The sequence below is a fragment of the Artibeus jamaicensis genome, unplaced genomic scaffold (assembly GCF_021234435.1).
Source record: "Artibeus jamaicensis isolate MK-2021 breed Jamaican fruit bat unplaced genomic scaffold, CSHL_Jam_final contig_456, whole genome shotgun sequence".
NCBI classification, from domain to species: Eukaryota; Metazoa; Chordata; class Mammalia; order Chiroptera; family Phyllostomidae; genus Artibeus; species Artibeus jamaicensis.
Genome location: NW_026521839.1, coordinates 6,169,373 through 6,185,937, shown reverse-complemented (window position 1 = coordinate 6,185,937; position 16,565 = coordinate 6,169,373). Strand labels below are relative to the sequence as shown.

General features: G+C 36.2%; 1 protein-coding gene across 1 annotated transcript in view; it reads left to right on the top strand.

The window, feature by feature from the left end:
- The window catches only part of UBE2D2 (ubiquitin conjugating enzyme E2 D2), a 57,174-nt gene extending 43,593 nt beyond the window's left edge, over positions 1 to 13,581 (top strand). The window contains exons 3-7 of the mRNA XM_037147524.2: positions 6,088 to 6,119; positions 6,199 to 6,276; positions 6,362 to 6,467; positions 9,850 to 9,943; positions 11,936 to 13,581. Coding sequence (XP_037003419.1) covers positions 6,088 to 6,119; positions 6,199 to 6,276; positions 6,362 to 6,467; positions 9,850 to 9,943; positions 11,936 to 11,981 — 356 coding nt within the window. The 3' untranslated portion in view covers positions 11,982 to 13,581. The remainder of the gene's footprint in view (positions 1 to 6,087; positions 6,120 to 6,198; positions 6,277 to 6,361; positions 6,468 to 9,849; positions 9,944 to 11,935) is intronic.
- The last annotated feature ends 2,984 nt before the right edge of the window (positions 13,582 to 16,565 follow it).

Below are 16,565 nucleotides of genomic sequence, written 5' to 3'. Positions count from 1 at the left end.
GCTAATATTAAATGTTTGAAGTCTGAGGATTAGATTTCATTTTTAAAGTTCTCTTCAGTGTGCTAAAGTAATTTGCCTTTGCTTCTATAATTAATACTATCACATTTCTTTCTCATACAGAAAAGTTGTTACCCTGGAGAGTTAAATGAAACTCCCCTGAAGTATAAGCAATAAATTAAAAATAGACAAATTAGAATCCATCAGAATTTTAAATCCAGGTGCTGCAAATGATACCTTTAAGCAAAAGACATGTAGAATGGGAGAAAAATTGCAGGTTGTAATTTCTGATAAGGAATATTTATGCAAAATATATTTATAGAAATGACAAATGAACAATATAAACAACCCCATTTTAAGATGGGCAAAGGATGAATGGGTATTTCTCCAAAGAAGATAAACAAATGACCAATAAGCACATGGTAAAATGCTCAACATCATTAGTCATTAGAGAAATGCAAGTCAAAATCATATAGAGCTTCCACTTTGCATCCACTACAATGGCTAGAATCCAAGTGTTAAATAATAACCAAGTATTGATGAACACATGGAGAAATTGGAACCCTCGTATTTCCTGATAAGAACACAAAATAGTACAACCAGTTTGGAAAACAGTCTGACAGGTCCTCAAAAAGTTAAAGATATGACCCAGTGAGTGTACTTCTTAGGTATATATCTAAGTGAAATGAAAGGATATGTCCACACAAAAACTTTTGCATGACTTTTCCTAGAAGCCTTATTTATAATAGCCAAAAAATATAAATAACCCAAATACCCAACAACTGGTGGAGGGATAAATAAAATGTGGTGTATGCGCACAATGGAATATTTATTATTTGGCAGTAAAAAGAATGAAGTACCGATATATACTAAAACATGAGTGAGCCTTAAAAATATGCTGAGTGAAAGAAATCATATACAAAAGGCCACATATATTTGATTTCATTTACCTGAAATATCTAGAATAGACAAATTCATAGAGACAGAACAGATAATGACTGCACAGGACTGAAGATTTGGAGGGGAATGGAGAATGACTGCTAATGGATATGGAGTTTCTTTTGAGGATGATGAAAATGTTCTAAAATTATTGATCCTTGTACAACTCTGAATGTACTAAACACCATTGAACTGCACAGTTTCAATGGATGAATTGTATGGTGTGTGGTTTCTCTCTCAGTAAAGCTGTTTAAAAAATAATAACCTCTTCCTGAACTCCTAGCCTTACTATTCAACTTTGAATGTCTTGGGTCACATACCACTAAACTGTCAACAGTACCTGTCTTCTAAAAGAGAGTAAAGAAAATCTCCTGGGGGATAAAATAACTTTCTTAATATTTGGTCATCTAGATCATGTTTGCTGATGTTATAGTTAAATTTTTTGTGGGTGTTTGAGACCATTTGAGGATGAGTTACTGTTAAAAAGCCTTAAGTCTTCCTGATGAACCACATAAAGATAAAACAAAGTGTAATTAGATAGCTAAATGTACTTTCATCATCTTTTGTCATAAGGAGGCAGAATTTAATCCTAGGAAGAGAGAAACTTGGCCAAAATGAAATTTTTTGAGCCAAGTTCCTAATGACTATTCTAAGTCTAAATTCCTCAGCACCATGTTACTAATATTTAGTGTAAGAATAAAGTAGTCTTGCCCTGGCTGGTATGGCTCAATGGACTGAGCACAGGCCGCAATCCAGAGGGTCACTGGTTCGATTCCCAGTCAGGGCACATGCCTAGGTTACGGACCAGGTTTCCAGTGGGAGCCACGTGAGAAGCAACCACACATTGATGTTTCTCTCCCTCTCTTCCTCCATCCCTTCCCCTCTCTTAAAAAAATAAATAAATAGAGTAGTCTTTATTTTATGTTAAAATAATATATATTTAATAATGTATTTCATAATAAAAGACTGTTTTTAAATATTCAGATTTTAAAGTACCATTACATTTTTTCCCTCTTTCTGCAAAGATCTGGTAAGCAGGAAAAATTGTGTTTTCTGAAAAGAAGTAAGCTGAAGATTTATTGGTCATATACTCTACTTCATTTTCTCTTTTGAACACTTTGTGAATGTAACTCCACAGATCTTACTTGAATTCAAATGTAAATCTCTTGAGATTTAGTCTCAGAATGTAACAAATAATCTATCCTTTTTAGCATTGAGGCTTCATCCTTGAGGGTACTGAAGAGTAATCATTGAGATTTAAACTTCACATTTAAACTCTCATAAGAGAGAGTATAGCTTTCAGATGTGTAATTTGATTTGACAACAGCAAACCAAGGTGGTAGTGGGAATTTTTTGTTTTTTGACTGTCAAGACTTTAAATTCAGTACCATAAAATTTTATTTTGAGCAGCCCCTGAAATTGATCCTTAAATGAAAGGTGTTTGAAAGTTTTTATATGAAATGTTACAGTATTTTATGCTTATGTCCAACTATTTCACCCAGAAACTATTTCTGGAGTTCCTTCTACTTGGAACCTGTAGTGATTCTTGAACTGTTTACAAAATCATTGTAATTTGAGGCAGGTTAGATATTCTTGAACTGTTTACAAAATCATTGTAATTTGAGGCAGGTTAGATATTCTCTCACTCTCTTTTCCTTTTTATACTATACTTCCATTTAGGAGAGCTAGGAGTCTAGGGGAGTTCTAGAGGCAGACCTAAGTCAATGATTCCAATAGATACACTTATTTTTAACCAGTGTGGCAGAATACTCAATTAAGATTTAAATGGTAGATCTTCAAATTCAGTTCATCCTAATGTGTTTCTAGTTTGTTTTTCCCTCCCTTTTTTGGATCTAGGTTATTTCAGCAGGGATAAATATTATTGATCTCAGTTGTTACATTAGCAGGTTTTTTTTTTTTAGATTTTATTTATTTATCTTTAGAGGGGAAGGAGAGAAGGAGAGAAACATCAATGTATGGTTGCCTTTCATGCATCCCCTGCTGGGAACTGGCCCACAGGGAATCAGCCTGCAACCCAGGCATGTGCCCTGACTGGGAATTGAACTGCGATTCTCTGGTTCGCAGACCTGTGCTTAATCCACTGAGCTATACCAGCCAGGGCCCATTAGCAGGTTTTTGTTCATTCTTTTCCCACCTATTGTAGAGATGTAGCCCCTATGTATGTGTATTTTCTTTTTTCTGGAGACAGTAATTAAGCCTTTGTTTACGAGGGTGAAGACAAATAGTTAATCATTAAATAAAGGTTAGCACTTGAATGTTAATAGGCTTTTACTTAGAGTTTTAAATGCCAACTGTTCATTTAGTTCTGTTGTGGAATATTAAACAGATAGGATTTATTAACTAAATACATATGAAATAGTATATTGATGTTACTTGAGAAAGTTCTCAATATAAGAACCTTACTTAGATACACTAGAATGTCTTCAACTTCCTGGTGTGCCAAATATGAAAGAGATTGCAGTGTTACTTGAAGATATTGATCATAAACGTTCTGGTTGTCGGCTTGCAAGACTTTCTGCTCCAAACTTCTTGGGGTCTCTGTGTTGTTGAAACTGTAGGGGATTTTAATCATAGACCATAAAATATGCTTTGTTTTCTGCAAAGGAAGAATGGGAAATCACAAAAAAAATAGTATTTTACCTTTAGAAAAAAATTCGTTCCAATTTAAATTTTGCTAGTAACCTCTTAAATCTGGTAGTGTTTTTAACAAGAAAAGAGTTGATCTTGGAAAGACTCACAAGAAAAAAGTAGGGCTTCTAAATAGGTAATGGAAAATGTAATTTAATTTTTTAACATGTCTTGGTATTTGTATATTTTATTATCCAAGTGCTTTCTTATTCCTTTACTTTTTTGACTCTTGCAATCTTGAGCAAGAATGCAGGTATATTATGGCCTCCCATTTATAGCCACAAATTTAAATAATATGAAAGGATTAAATGGAAGAACTATACCTGTTTTTATTTTTATTTTTATTTATTGATTTTTTTAGAGACATTTATGAACTCATTTGTTGATTTTTCATTTGTGCCCTTACCAGGTATGGAACATAGGATGAAGCTCTACCCCACAGGTGGCAAATACAAGGCCTACAGGCCGAATCCAGCCCAGCACCTTGTTTCTACCTGGCAGCAGCGCCAAGCTCCTTGCCCCTAGTTAAAGAGTAGTTACATTTACACAGTCCTAAAATTACATCCTGACATTTGAAGGCAACGACAAGGCTGACATGGCCCCAGGTGAAAATGAGTTTGACACCCCTGCACTAATTGAGCTACCTGACCACACATACAAGACATGTTTTAAAACAGGGTTCTTTGACCTGTAGTTTGGTCATCCTTTTGTGTAACATGGTTTTCAGCCTTGTTTTGGGGGTTGTTTAGTCCAGATCCCAGTATGCTTTGTTTACTCAAATTGTGTTTGTATTAAAAAACAGTGAGACTCTCTTGTTTCTTTCTACAAAAAGAAAAGGGGCCACTTATCTGAAACTATTTCAGTCACAATTTTTAAAAAGGTAGTCCTCTGGTTTTTTGTTTTTATTTTTGCCTGGGATCCCAGAAATTTTAATTGAATGCCCCAGAGTTATTATTTCCTTTAAAAAAGTTAATGTCAGAGTATACAAATCTTATAATAGTTACAACAGGACAAACATACAACACTTTTCAATATCTCTATCCCAGTTATTTGAGTGTCTACAAGTAACCAGTTAACTGTGTATTTTTGTTTTACCTTCATAACAACAATGAAATAATTGGACATTAGTGGTCTTTTATAGGATCTTTGCAATCATTGTAGCTCAAAGTAACTTTCTCCTTAGCTACTTAATCCAGTAAAAAGTAGATTGGCAAACATTGGGTACTCTAAGAAGGGAGCCTCAACAATACCTGTGAGCCTCAACAATACCTATCCTTTATTAATTCCTAATGAACAGGGTGCTATTTGCTGGTTTGGACCTCAGGGAGGAGCCAAACAGCCATGGGGACAGCTTCATATGCAATCCTTCTCTCTCTCTCTCTCTCTCTCTCTCTTTTATTTTTTTTAAAGATTTTTAAAAAGATTTTATTTATTCATTTTTAGAGAGGGGAAGAGAAGGAGAGAGAAGGAGAGAACTATCAATGTGTGGTTGCCTCTCATGCGTCCCCTGCTGGGAACTGGCCTGCAACCCAGGCATGTGCCCTGACTGGGAATCGAACTGGTGACTCTGGTTCACAGGCCCACGCTCAATCCACTGAGCTACACCAGCCAGGGCTTATGCAATCCTTCTTTCGTCAGAAAGATTTGGACTGATGTTCCAGTGAATTTTCATATGGCTTCTTATTATTCACATTTCCTCCTGACAAAAGTTAGCTGGTTTGGGTTTTTGGCATATAATCTCATTGACAAGTTTCCTTAGTTTGCCAAGATCCTAGTATGAATGTTAAGTGCTGAGTAGCTTGCTTGTAAGAAAACTCTGGCTTTTTGGTCTCTGTATTGTACTTAGTTATACCACCTTTGAAATGGAACAAGCATTTTTTGCAGTTTGAAGAGATTTCCTTATTAAACAACTTTATAATTTATTTGGATAATCCTTAAAGCTTATAATCAAGCTTTCAGCTTTCAGCTAATGTATTCTTAATTGAGGAGCCAGTGTTTCTAAAGACCCACACAGGAGAGAGCTCTTAGAAATTTGTTCTCATTGTAAAAACCATTTTTTCCTAATTTGAGTATTATCTACTTGGACTTCACATTTCTGCTCTATGCCAGTATTATAAAAGGAGTAAATTAAATATAATTGTGTTGGGGAAATGATGTAACACATCAAAGAGGTGAAGTTTTTGGGTTTTTTTTTACTCTTTGAGGTGAGGAAAACCTGATTAAAAGTGGAACTTTGACACTTGTCAAGAATTCTGTCTCCCTGTCATGAATTTTAGTCCAAATGTTTTAGTCCAAATACTTTTTCACTGAGCATCTTCTCAGTGTTTCAGCCCATGCTAGTCATTTTTCTCTTCAGACTCAAACTTAATTTAGATTTCTCACTCTGCCCAGGATTCATCATATTGCTTGTAAGTGAACTGGTATTGGATGGGGAATGATACCTTGTTATGATGTAGGTACAGTGTGAATATTGCTTCATGGTGATGTTTTTTTCTTTTTCAGTGTTCCATTGGCAAGCTACAATAATGGGGCCAGTAAGTACTCAGATTAATTTCAAAATAAATAGTTTATGTAATTCACTCATTTTAATCCCATTTTTCTTGTTATTAACAGAACGACAGTCCCTATCAGGGTGGAGTATTTTTCTTGACAATTCATTTCCCAACAGATTACCCCTTCAAACCACCTAAGGTAATTGGAATATGTCAATTGTTTTTAATGTGCTTTCTATGATACTAATAAACCAGTTTACAAAAAAAATATTTTTTTTCTATAGGTTGCATTTACAACAAGAATTTATCATCCAAATATTAACAGTAACGGCAGCATTTGTCTTGATATTCTACGGTCACAGTGGTCTCCAGCACTAACTATTTCAAAAGGTAATGGAATGGGTATCAATGTAAAAGATAAAGCAGCTATGTTTTAAAAGTCTTCTTAAGGTTATTTTTTAAAAGATTACTTATATTCTTTTCATGAGGAGGTAACAATCTCCCTTATTCTTGAATAGATTTTGAGACCACTGGAGAGAGTTGAATTTTCAAGCACATGTATTGCTTTGTGTTAAGATTGTGTCCATTTTGCTATTCAGGTATAGGTTGGAAAATAAATTTTTGAGCATCTTAACAATCTTTGGCATATGGTTATGTGCATGTGTGTTTGTTTGAAAATGTGTAGAGAAAGTTAGTTGCTAATTTTGTGATGAAAGATCCAGTTCTTCTAAATAAGACCTAATTACATGAGTAATTTTCTTCAAAAATTACAGAGCCAACCATAGAGGAAGAAATAAATCAGTTGTAGTGCATGCATTTAGAATATTGATCCTTACAAATATTGTGGAAAGTGGAAAAATACTATGTTTGAAAAAAATAGGGTGGGGGGAAATGGAGACACTGTACTTGAACAATTTTTTTTAATTAAAAAAAGTAAAATAAAAAGCTCCAAAACAAAAGAAAAAAGATAAAATTAAAGTACATTGTAACGCGAGTTATATATAAAAGTATGTTAAATAACTAAAAAGAAATAGTTTGGCTATTTGGGTGGTGAACTTTGGTGAGTGGTAATATTTTTCTTATATTTTATCATTCCTTTAATGGGTACACGTAGATAGGAGGCAGTATAGTTTCATGCTAAAGAGCATAGATTCTGGTTCTAATTACCTGTATTCAGATCTCAGCTTTACCTCTTTACTGAATGATATTTAAGACAAATTAGCTTCTGTTCCTCTTTTTTATTTGTAGAATAGGGATAATAATAATTATTTCATTGTTATGAAGGTAAAACAAAAATACACAGTTAACTGGTTACTTGTAGACACTCAAATAACTGGGATAGAGATATTGAAAAGTGTTGTATGTTTGTCCTGTTGTAACTATTATAAGATTTGTATACTCTGACATTAACTTTTTTAAAGGAAATAATAACTCTGGGGCATTAAATTAAAATTTCTGGGATCCTAGGCAAAAATAAAAACAAAAAACCAGAGGACTACCTTTTTAAAAATTGTGACTGAAATCGTTTCAGATAAGTGGCCCCTTTTCTTTTTGTAGGCCCCAAGCAATTCATGGGCTACTTGTGGAAGTGTTCATATACTTCTTGTGATTTCTTGGCCTGCTTGTTCTTCCTTCACAAAATAGCAGTTAGCAGTAGAAATAAATCTAGTAAAGTAATGGGACCAAGAGAGGTGGAATATTTTGGAGGGTGGAGGGGCTAGATTGCTGAAATTGTTAGCACAGATTTTTTTCCCTTTGCTTCTGTGCCTAGTGTTGCTTTTTCGGTTATTCTAAATTATAAGTGCTGTTAGTTTGACTTATGTTCTCTCTATTTGTGTAACTGTCTATTTATGAGAGTATCTAGGTTTAATGTTTTAATGAGTCTTCTTTGGTAAATTGAATATATGGGCAAGCAGTTCTGTGAAAAGCCTGAATTCTGTGTGTAATATTAATTATTCCTTTAACATATTATATTTTCAAGGGCAATAATTTTGACTCTAAAATTCCCTTCACTTTGAGTATATATGTTATATAGCTAAATATACAGGAAATTTAAGCAGTAAAGCCTAACAGAAAGACAAGTGTGCCATAAAGCCCCTTGGTTGTATTTTTAGAATTGAAATGTCTGTGGGTTATATGACACTAATGAAAGTGAAGAGTCTCTGCAGGTTGTAGAAACAGGAGTTACTCTCTATACAGCAAAAGAAGGTGTAGTACATTATAAGCCAAAATCAATTTTCTACAAATTAAAGGAACTAAATAGTATACTAAGAATTCTTTCACTAGGTCCAGATAACCACTTACCCCAACTTACTTTCCTGGAAAGAAAGTAAGACAAGTTATTTCTTTAAAATTTATCTTTTAAAAGTAGCTTTATTGAAATAGAATTATAAATAAATGATACTAATTAGGTAGTATGTCTAATTTTAGGTGAAGAATCAATAGTACTCTTGCCATTTTGATAGACTGGACAAGTTTCTTCTTTCTGTAGTAATTTCATGAACATTCAAAAATCTATAACTCCCTGCTGTCATTTCCAGGATATACATGAAATCATTCCTAATTGTTGTTAGAATGTTCTGTGCTTGAAGAGGGCATCAGGTGATACACCTAACAATGGGAAGAGAAGATGTTTGGGGAATGTCATCTGCCAGAATTGTGGGCAACAGGAATGAAGAGTCAGAGAAAATATCTTACCCGATGTTTTTTATTTTTCATACACTCTTAAGGCAAGGAAATAGCTTTTTTGTTAACAAACCAAATAATAAAGGGCAAATAAACTTTTTCTTTACCTCTCAGAAGCCCTTGATCTCTATAGAACAGATTTGATAGGAAAATGAATAAATCCTTTTCCTGCTGCATTTGATGTTCTGGGAGTAAAGTGGGATTAGAGTCATTCATTGTCTCTTGTTAGAGAACATTAGAGCTGAGTTCTGTTAGCATCAGCATAGAAGGATTAGAATTTATTTCAGTATATCAGAGACCACTGGATTTAATGTAATTAGTGGCCTTGGCTTCCTTTTTACATTCAGTGAGGAGTACATAAATTAACAACAGATTTTACAGAGGAAATTGTGCTTTTGAGATTCATGTGCTATATATTCCAGGTTGTCACTGAGGAAATGGCTTACGTAAAATTCTAAACCATCACTGAAAAGAAGTTGAGACCTTAGTAGAAGTATGTTGTACCCTCTGTAATAAGTGTGGTCAGCCCCATTTGGGGGCAAGTACTAGCCTATACGGTCTTAGACTAAATTGTTTTCAACTAAAAATGAAACAGATCCATTGCATCTGAATGTAATACCTGCCCTTGAGAAAGCAGTGATTCTTGGATTTCATGGTTTTCATTGCTAAGAACATTCACAATAGTATGGTTGTCTTTGGAATTTTGAAAGCTATTTAGTCCTAAATGTGGGCTTCTAAAAATTGAACATTATGGGCTATGAAAAGTGTTATTGATCTGGGATTTGGAAGACCTGATTCTAATTCCACTCTAATTACTCACTAACTTGGGACATTGAGCAAGTCACTTCATTCACCAGCCTGAGCCAGTTTCCTTAAGGAGTTAAGTGTAGAGAAATCTTAGAATTTTTGTTGATTACTGTTCCTGTAAAGTTAGGAAGAGCTTACAAAGCTGCTAGGCACTGCAATACAAATAGATTCTTAGAGTTTTTTTAATGTGTTGGCATCTCATGCCATTCAAAGGATTCTTTGAATCCTTTGCTTTTATTCTGTGCTAATTTGTAGGGTTGTTTTTTTTTTATCATTCTAGTACTCTTGTCCATCTGTTCTCTGTTGTGTGATCCTAATCCAGATGATCCCTTAGTGCCTGAGATTGCTCGGATCTACAAAACAGATAGAGAAAAGTAAGTATGGCCTTCAGACAGAAGAGTGTCTGGGTACAGAGGAGAAGTTTGTGACTCAAGTTTTTCTTAACTAAGGGGTAGGTATGGGTCAGGTACTTAAAATGAAGTCCTGGGGCTGGGAAAGAGAGGTATTTGCATTGAGTATCATTATATGTAGATGATGCAGTATTATCTCAGTTATGTCATATGACTCCTACCATCTAGTAAAACTTTTCTACAGTATATTTTTTTGTCAAAGACATAAAAAACAGTTTTATATCTTGGCTTTATATAAAGCATGGCTTGACACATAAAGCATATTGCATCAAGAGCTTATTTGTAGGGGTGGGGGGATGAAAAAAAGCTTATTTGTCTTAGATTATTGAAAATTTATGGGAAAAGGACATTGTTTTTCTACCATTTGGTATAATCTAGAAAAGAAAGTAAGTGCCACAAGACATAAAACCCCCAAATTTCCTTCAAAAATAAAATATGAGTATTTACATATTTTGGAATTCTATGAAAATACTAAAAATGGTCAGGCCCTGGCTGGTGTGGCTCAGTGGATTGAGTGCCGATCTGCAAACCAAAGGGTTACTGGTCCAATTCCCAGTCAGGGTACATGCCTGAGTTGTGGGCCAGGTCAAGTCCCCCAGTAGGGGGCATGTGAGAGGCAACCACACATTGATATTTCTCTCCCTCTCTTTCTCCCTCCCTTCTCTCTAAAAATAAATAAATAAATACTTTTTTAAAAAAGTAGTCAGAATAGCAAAAGAAATAGTAACTAAAAGTGTCCTAATCTTTTTTATTCATGTCGTATATTCAGTAAAATACGAAATAAGTGGGAAAGACTGGATACTGTTCTAAAGTTTAAGTTAGGATTTTAACTTTTTTAAAAGGATTAAAGAATTATTTGAATTCTTTTGGAAGAGAGAGGCATATAGATATAATATTTTTATTTAAAAAAAAAGGTTTTATTTTATTTATTTTTAGGGAGAGGGAGAGAAATATTGACCAGTTGCCTCTGGCACACCCCCAGCTGGGAATCTGGTGGGCAACCCAGGCATGTGCCCTGATGCGGAAGAACCAGTGACCTTTCAGTTCACACAGACTGGTGCTCAGTCCACTGAGTAACACCAGCCAGGGCTACATACAGTATTTTTAAATGGGGCAGTGAGGGATTGTGACAACAGTTGCTTCTTAGTTTAGTTTTTTCTGTGTTTAGGTATGAATAATATCTTTAGTCATGTATTTTTGGCTGCATTTAGAATAAAATTAGATCTCGTGGGGTTTTTTTCTGTTTGTTATTTTATTCAAATAAAATTTTTTTATTGGCATACCATTTTGTCAAATACCTAGAACTGTGGGCATGAGTGCCGACCAAAAGGCATTTTCTAAGCCATTGTGGTGATAATGTTCAGAAGAACTTGCCTGTATCCCTTTCTGAATCAAAGAATTGTAGAACACTTTGCCCTGCTTATTTTACTGCTAGAATGTTCTTCTGGAGCAATAGACTCTTTCATTTTAGAAACCAAATTGTTAAAATACATTTTACCAGGACTAGTTATTTTATTAAGACAGGAAAGTATTATATCAATTCAGTCACTATTACTATATGATTTCAAGAATCATACATTGTAGAAGTTTAAAGAATTCCAAATAAATGAACATGGGTGTAAGATCTTCCTTAGAAATAAGGTCAGTCAAGTATAGAACAAGGGTATAATAGCCAATGCTAAAATTTAATCATAATCCTCTATTAGTAGCATTTACAGGGCTTGTTTTTCATTTCACAGCCTTTTTCCACTGTCACTGAATAAATGCTTATTAGAAATTTGGGGTGAAAAGACAGCTTTGCCTGAATGTATGATGCATTTTCCCCCTCAAGTTATTATACGGATTTTTAATAAAGGAACAACATGGGGGGGGGGTTACTAGATGGGATAATGAATGAAATCTGTTGCCTTCTGACTCCTCACCTGTGTTAAGCTAAGCTTTTCTTTGTGCATACAGGTACAACAGAATAGCTCGAGAATGGACTCAGAAGTATGCGATGTAATTAAAGAAATTATTGGATAACCTCTACAAATAAAGATAGGGGAACTCTGAAAGAGAAAGTCCTTTTGATTTCCATTTGACTGCTTTCTATGAGCCCACGCCTCATCTTCCCCTGTGCACATGTTTACCTGATACAGCAGTTCTGCGTGTTGTACATACTTGGAACAACAAACTAGAAATACTGTACTTCTGTACCAACATTGCCTCCTAGCAGAGAAGTGTGTGTGTGACAAGCCAGTTCTTCGGGCATAACCTAGGTGTGAGACTAAAAGCTTTCTTATTGACTTAAATTTGGATAACGGCAAGGTGAGGGGTGGTGGGTATGGTATGTGCTTGGATGGGGAAGAAAAGCTCTACTGACTTACAGCAGATGGTTTTTAAGTGGAATCCTTTTAAACTCAAAACAGATATGAAAAGCAAAGCGAAGAACACGAAGCTGTTTCTATACTCATTTTATGCTGAAGGACCTACGTCTTAGGTGAAAGTTATAACCAACCAGATTAAAACCTACCATTTTAAGGTCTAAGTTTAACTGGATTGGAGCTATTAGTACATAAAGTGTGATGGGCTTTGTTCCCACCTCTTACATCTCCCCACCCTTTAACCCTCCTCCTTTCAACCCCTCTTTTTCTCTTCCATATTCTTTGGTTTGTATGTGGTTTCTCAGTTAATACATAGCTAATAGCTCTTATTTTTCTTATGTTTTTAACTGCTTAGATCTCTCTGGAAAAGGGTAAAATTCATTTGATGGAAATACTTGTGTATATTTAAAGACCCAGTTGCTCCTCTGGAGCTTGTACGTTCAAGAATGATTAATCTGTGTAATAAACTGATTACTACAGTCATTACATATAATTTTGTGTGAATAGGCTTTTTGATTTTAAGAATTTTATCTAGGTGAGATTAGTGGTGGATTTTCCCCCACCCCTGAAATATTTTCATTTATACTGGTTGCATTTCAAAATCATGAAACAGTTCTAGTTTACATAGTAAAAAAGATATCTTGAAAGTAATTTTACTGAACAAGATAAGGGCATAAGCTTAAAAGCTTTGCCATGAAACCTATATGTTGCAGTATTCCAGGAACATGACTGTTAAACTAAATAAGAAATTTGCTTCATTAATGAAACTAAGCTGCATTTCACCAAAACCTTGTGGCATTCCCTTGGTACACAGAACATAAAACAAAGGCATTGCTTTCGGTAAGTTAAGCTTCTGTGATTGTAAAAGAGCAACATTTACCAAACCTGGGAAACATGAGCACAATCTTGTATCGGATAGTCTACATAATTACTTTGCACTAACATTGTAGGATGTGCATTCGGTTTCAAATTGTACTGTATGTAGCTTTTTGAACTCGTCCTTTGACTCTAGTAAAATGTAGTTTAAAACTTTGTAAACAGCTGTGTTTGCCAGAAACATCATTCATGTGAACTAGGCAAGTTCCTTTTCTCCCCTCTCCTCCTAATCTAATTGTAAACCAGGCCAGCCTGAAGGCCATGGCTGGTGCTCACTAGCCATCAGGTTCTTTCAAAATGCATCTTTACACTCTTGCACAAAAATTGAGGAATAAATGTCCACTGCTTTTGGTTTTAAACTTGTTCAACTTGTCTTATCTCTCAGTGTCCACTACTTCTCCATCTTGGACTAAAGTGTAACATAACCTGAATATTCTTACAAGTGTTGCATTTTGGCAGCTGGCTACTTACTAGTATTTCTAGCATTGTTGACCTTGCAAAGGTTTGAGCTCTAGACTAAAATTATCCTGTCTCAGTGTCATGGGGAGGTAGGAATTCACCAATTTTTGACATACTGTTAACTGTATTGTTGACTGTGGGTCAGTTGCACAGACCCTGAAGACCAGTTCTTTGTCATCTTAAAGCCAGTTAATTACCATTTTGTTAGGTCATAATTTAAATATTTTTTCAAAAGTGCTCTTAAGTATTTTTTAAGTGCTAAGTAAAAGCCATTATCCTGGTGCACGAGTGCCTAATGAAAGGGCTTACATGGTCACAAACATTAGACTCTTGAATGCAGTTTGGTTTTGCTCATTTGAGTGTGGAGCAAACTTGGTCCAGTCTATGTACATATGCCTTAGAATGAAGACTCAGTCAGGGAGGCCACCTTTCCCGCTCACACAAAAAAGTGTCACTCAGGATAGTTCTCAGCTGGGATCGCATTGCTTTTTACAGGATTATCTTGGCTTTATCACATGTGAAAGCTCCTTTGCAGTAACCCTGATTATTTTGGTGAGGCAGTGGTTACAAGGGAATGTCTATTGTATGGGTTTGCTTCGCTTCGCTTTGCTTTGCTTCTTAATTACGTGGAGTGCTTGGTTATAGTTGAAGTAGGTTTTTTTGGTAAAACTACATGATTTCAGGTACTTGCATGCTCTGTTATTGGCCAGTGGTCGACGATAGCATTGTCCTGCTGGTTTCTGCACTTTGTGGAGGTGCAAGAAACCTCCACAAACCCCCCTTGGAAGGGGGGCTGGTGGGGTGTGAGGGGTGGCAGGGAAGTCTGCAGAGAGAGGGATATGGTGGTGGTCAGAGAGAGGGATCCCATGTTCTCTGCCCTGAGTAGTAGAAGCAGTCTTTATACTCCCGCTCCAGTATTCCACTTTTTCAGTAATTCTTTGCTTCAACAAGTTATTTTGATCCCTAGTTCGATTGTCAGGAGAAATGAATTATTTCTAAATTACAGTTGGAATGCCTATAAACTGTCCCTTGTTTGCAATTAAGGTGAAACTGGGTTTTGTCTCAGTCTGTTGTATAGTAACCCTTAACACTCAATGGCTAGGTTTTAATAGAAGGACTTTCTTTAGTTCCTGGGTCTTCAGGATTATGAACATACTTTTTCTTCCCACTCTGGAATAAGCATCTTTATTACCTCTGCAGAAAATCGTCACCAGTCCCATTATCTCCTTTTGATTCCATTTGTGAATAGTCTATTTTAAGTGATGGGTTATTTTGGTGGGTATGGTGTTATATGAGAAGGCAGATTTTTAATATGAAAATAACTGAAGGTACTAAGCTATCAAATATACATTCATACACATCTATGGGGAGAAAATAGACTTCCTTGGGGACACTCCTGGAGCCCATTCCCTATTTAATTTTTCCTTACATTATGAATACACTTAAATGAAAAGTGGCTCTGAGTTCTCTACCCTACAGAAGCCTTCCTTTAAATCCTTTTCCTAACCATACATAGCCCCAGCTGGTGTTAAATGATTAGTAATCAGGCCCCTTTGAATATTTCCAGGCCAATTCCTGAGATGGGCTTAAAATATGAAAACTGGCCATGAGATCATTTTATCTTAGTCAATATAAACAGGAAAGTTCAAAGGTTGGGACTGACTACTAAAGCCTTTAAGGCCTTGGGGGCCTCAGTGGCTGAATATATAACAGTCACCAAATCAGCTTTGTCCTTTCTCAATGTCTGCTCCCTGGCCAGTTGAGGCAGAGGTAGACATTTTTGTTAAAAGAGAACACTTTTCATCTTTGAAGTGTTTGTGGAACTGCACCTGATCAGAGGAAAAGTGTAATCTGCCTCTTAGCAGATGTAGATCTGTATAAATATCTTAGCATCAACACAGTAGCTTAACAGTTTTCAACTCAGTGGGGTTTTTGTTTTTAACCTCCTGTATAAATTGTTATTGGTAGAATGGCCTTTTCCAGGGCTAGGGCTCATGATTGCCGTACACAGTGTACTCTGAAAGCAAATGGGTGATTATGTTTGGAAAGGCCAAGAAGAAGCCACTAAGGGCCGAGCCAGCCACCAGCAACTGCTGTCCAGGGAAGGTCAGTGCCAGCCTTGGTAAATGTGGGTGCGTTCTTTCAGACTTCTGAGGGTACGAGGTGTGGTAGCTACCATTTTTTCAGGCACCAGTCTCTCATTGACCTGAACTACTTGTTCTCCTATTTGAATTTCTTCCAGAGTCCTGAAAAATCTTGTAACTTGATAAAGGTCACACCCCCGCCCTAAATTGTAGGGCCCCTAAAGATGGAGAATGAGTGGGAAGGGTTAGGTTTTGTTGACCTCAGGACCAGCCACTTCACAAATTGCCAGCTTTCTCGGCTTTGAAGTTTTCCATAGGAAATTAAGGTAGCTTTGGAAGCCCCAAAGCTTAGGGGCCCCTTGGTTTCTAGAAACAGCTCACAAATACACCCTGACCTAGCACCATCTGACAGCAGGGGCAGCTGGACTTCCCCCAGCTAATTAAAGGCTATACTGGTTAGGTCTTTCTCAGCGATTTTCCCTACCTCCAGTCAACATCACTGCTATCTTTGAAAGGTATGAGTGCTTGCCCTCGCTGGTATGGCTCAGTGGTTTGGGCCTCATCCTGCAAACTTAAAGGTTGCCAGTTTGATTTCTGGTCAGGATACATGACTGGGTTGCGGGTTTGGTGTCCAGTCGGGGCATGTCCAGAAGGCAGCCAGTCGATGTTTGTCTCCCTCTCTTTCTCCCTTCCCCTCTCTAGAACCAATAAAAGAAAAAAAAAATTTAAGGTATAGGGGCTTGCAGGGTGTTGTCACACTAAGAGTTGGGGAGAGCTAACCCTGTTTCAGAGGGCATGCAAGAC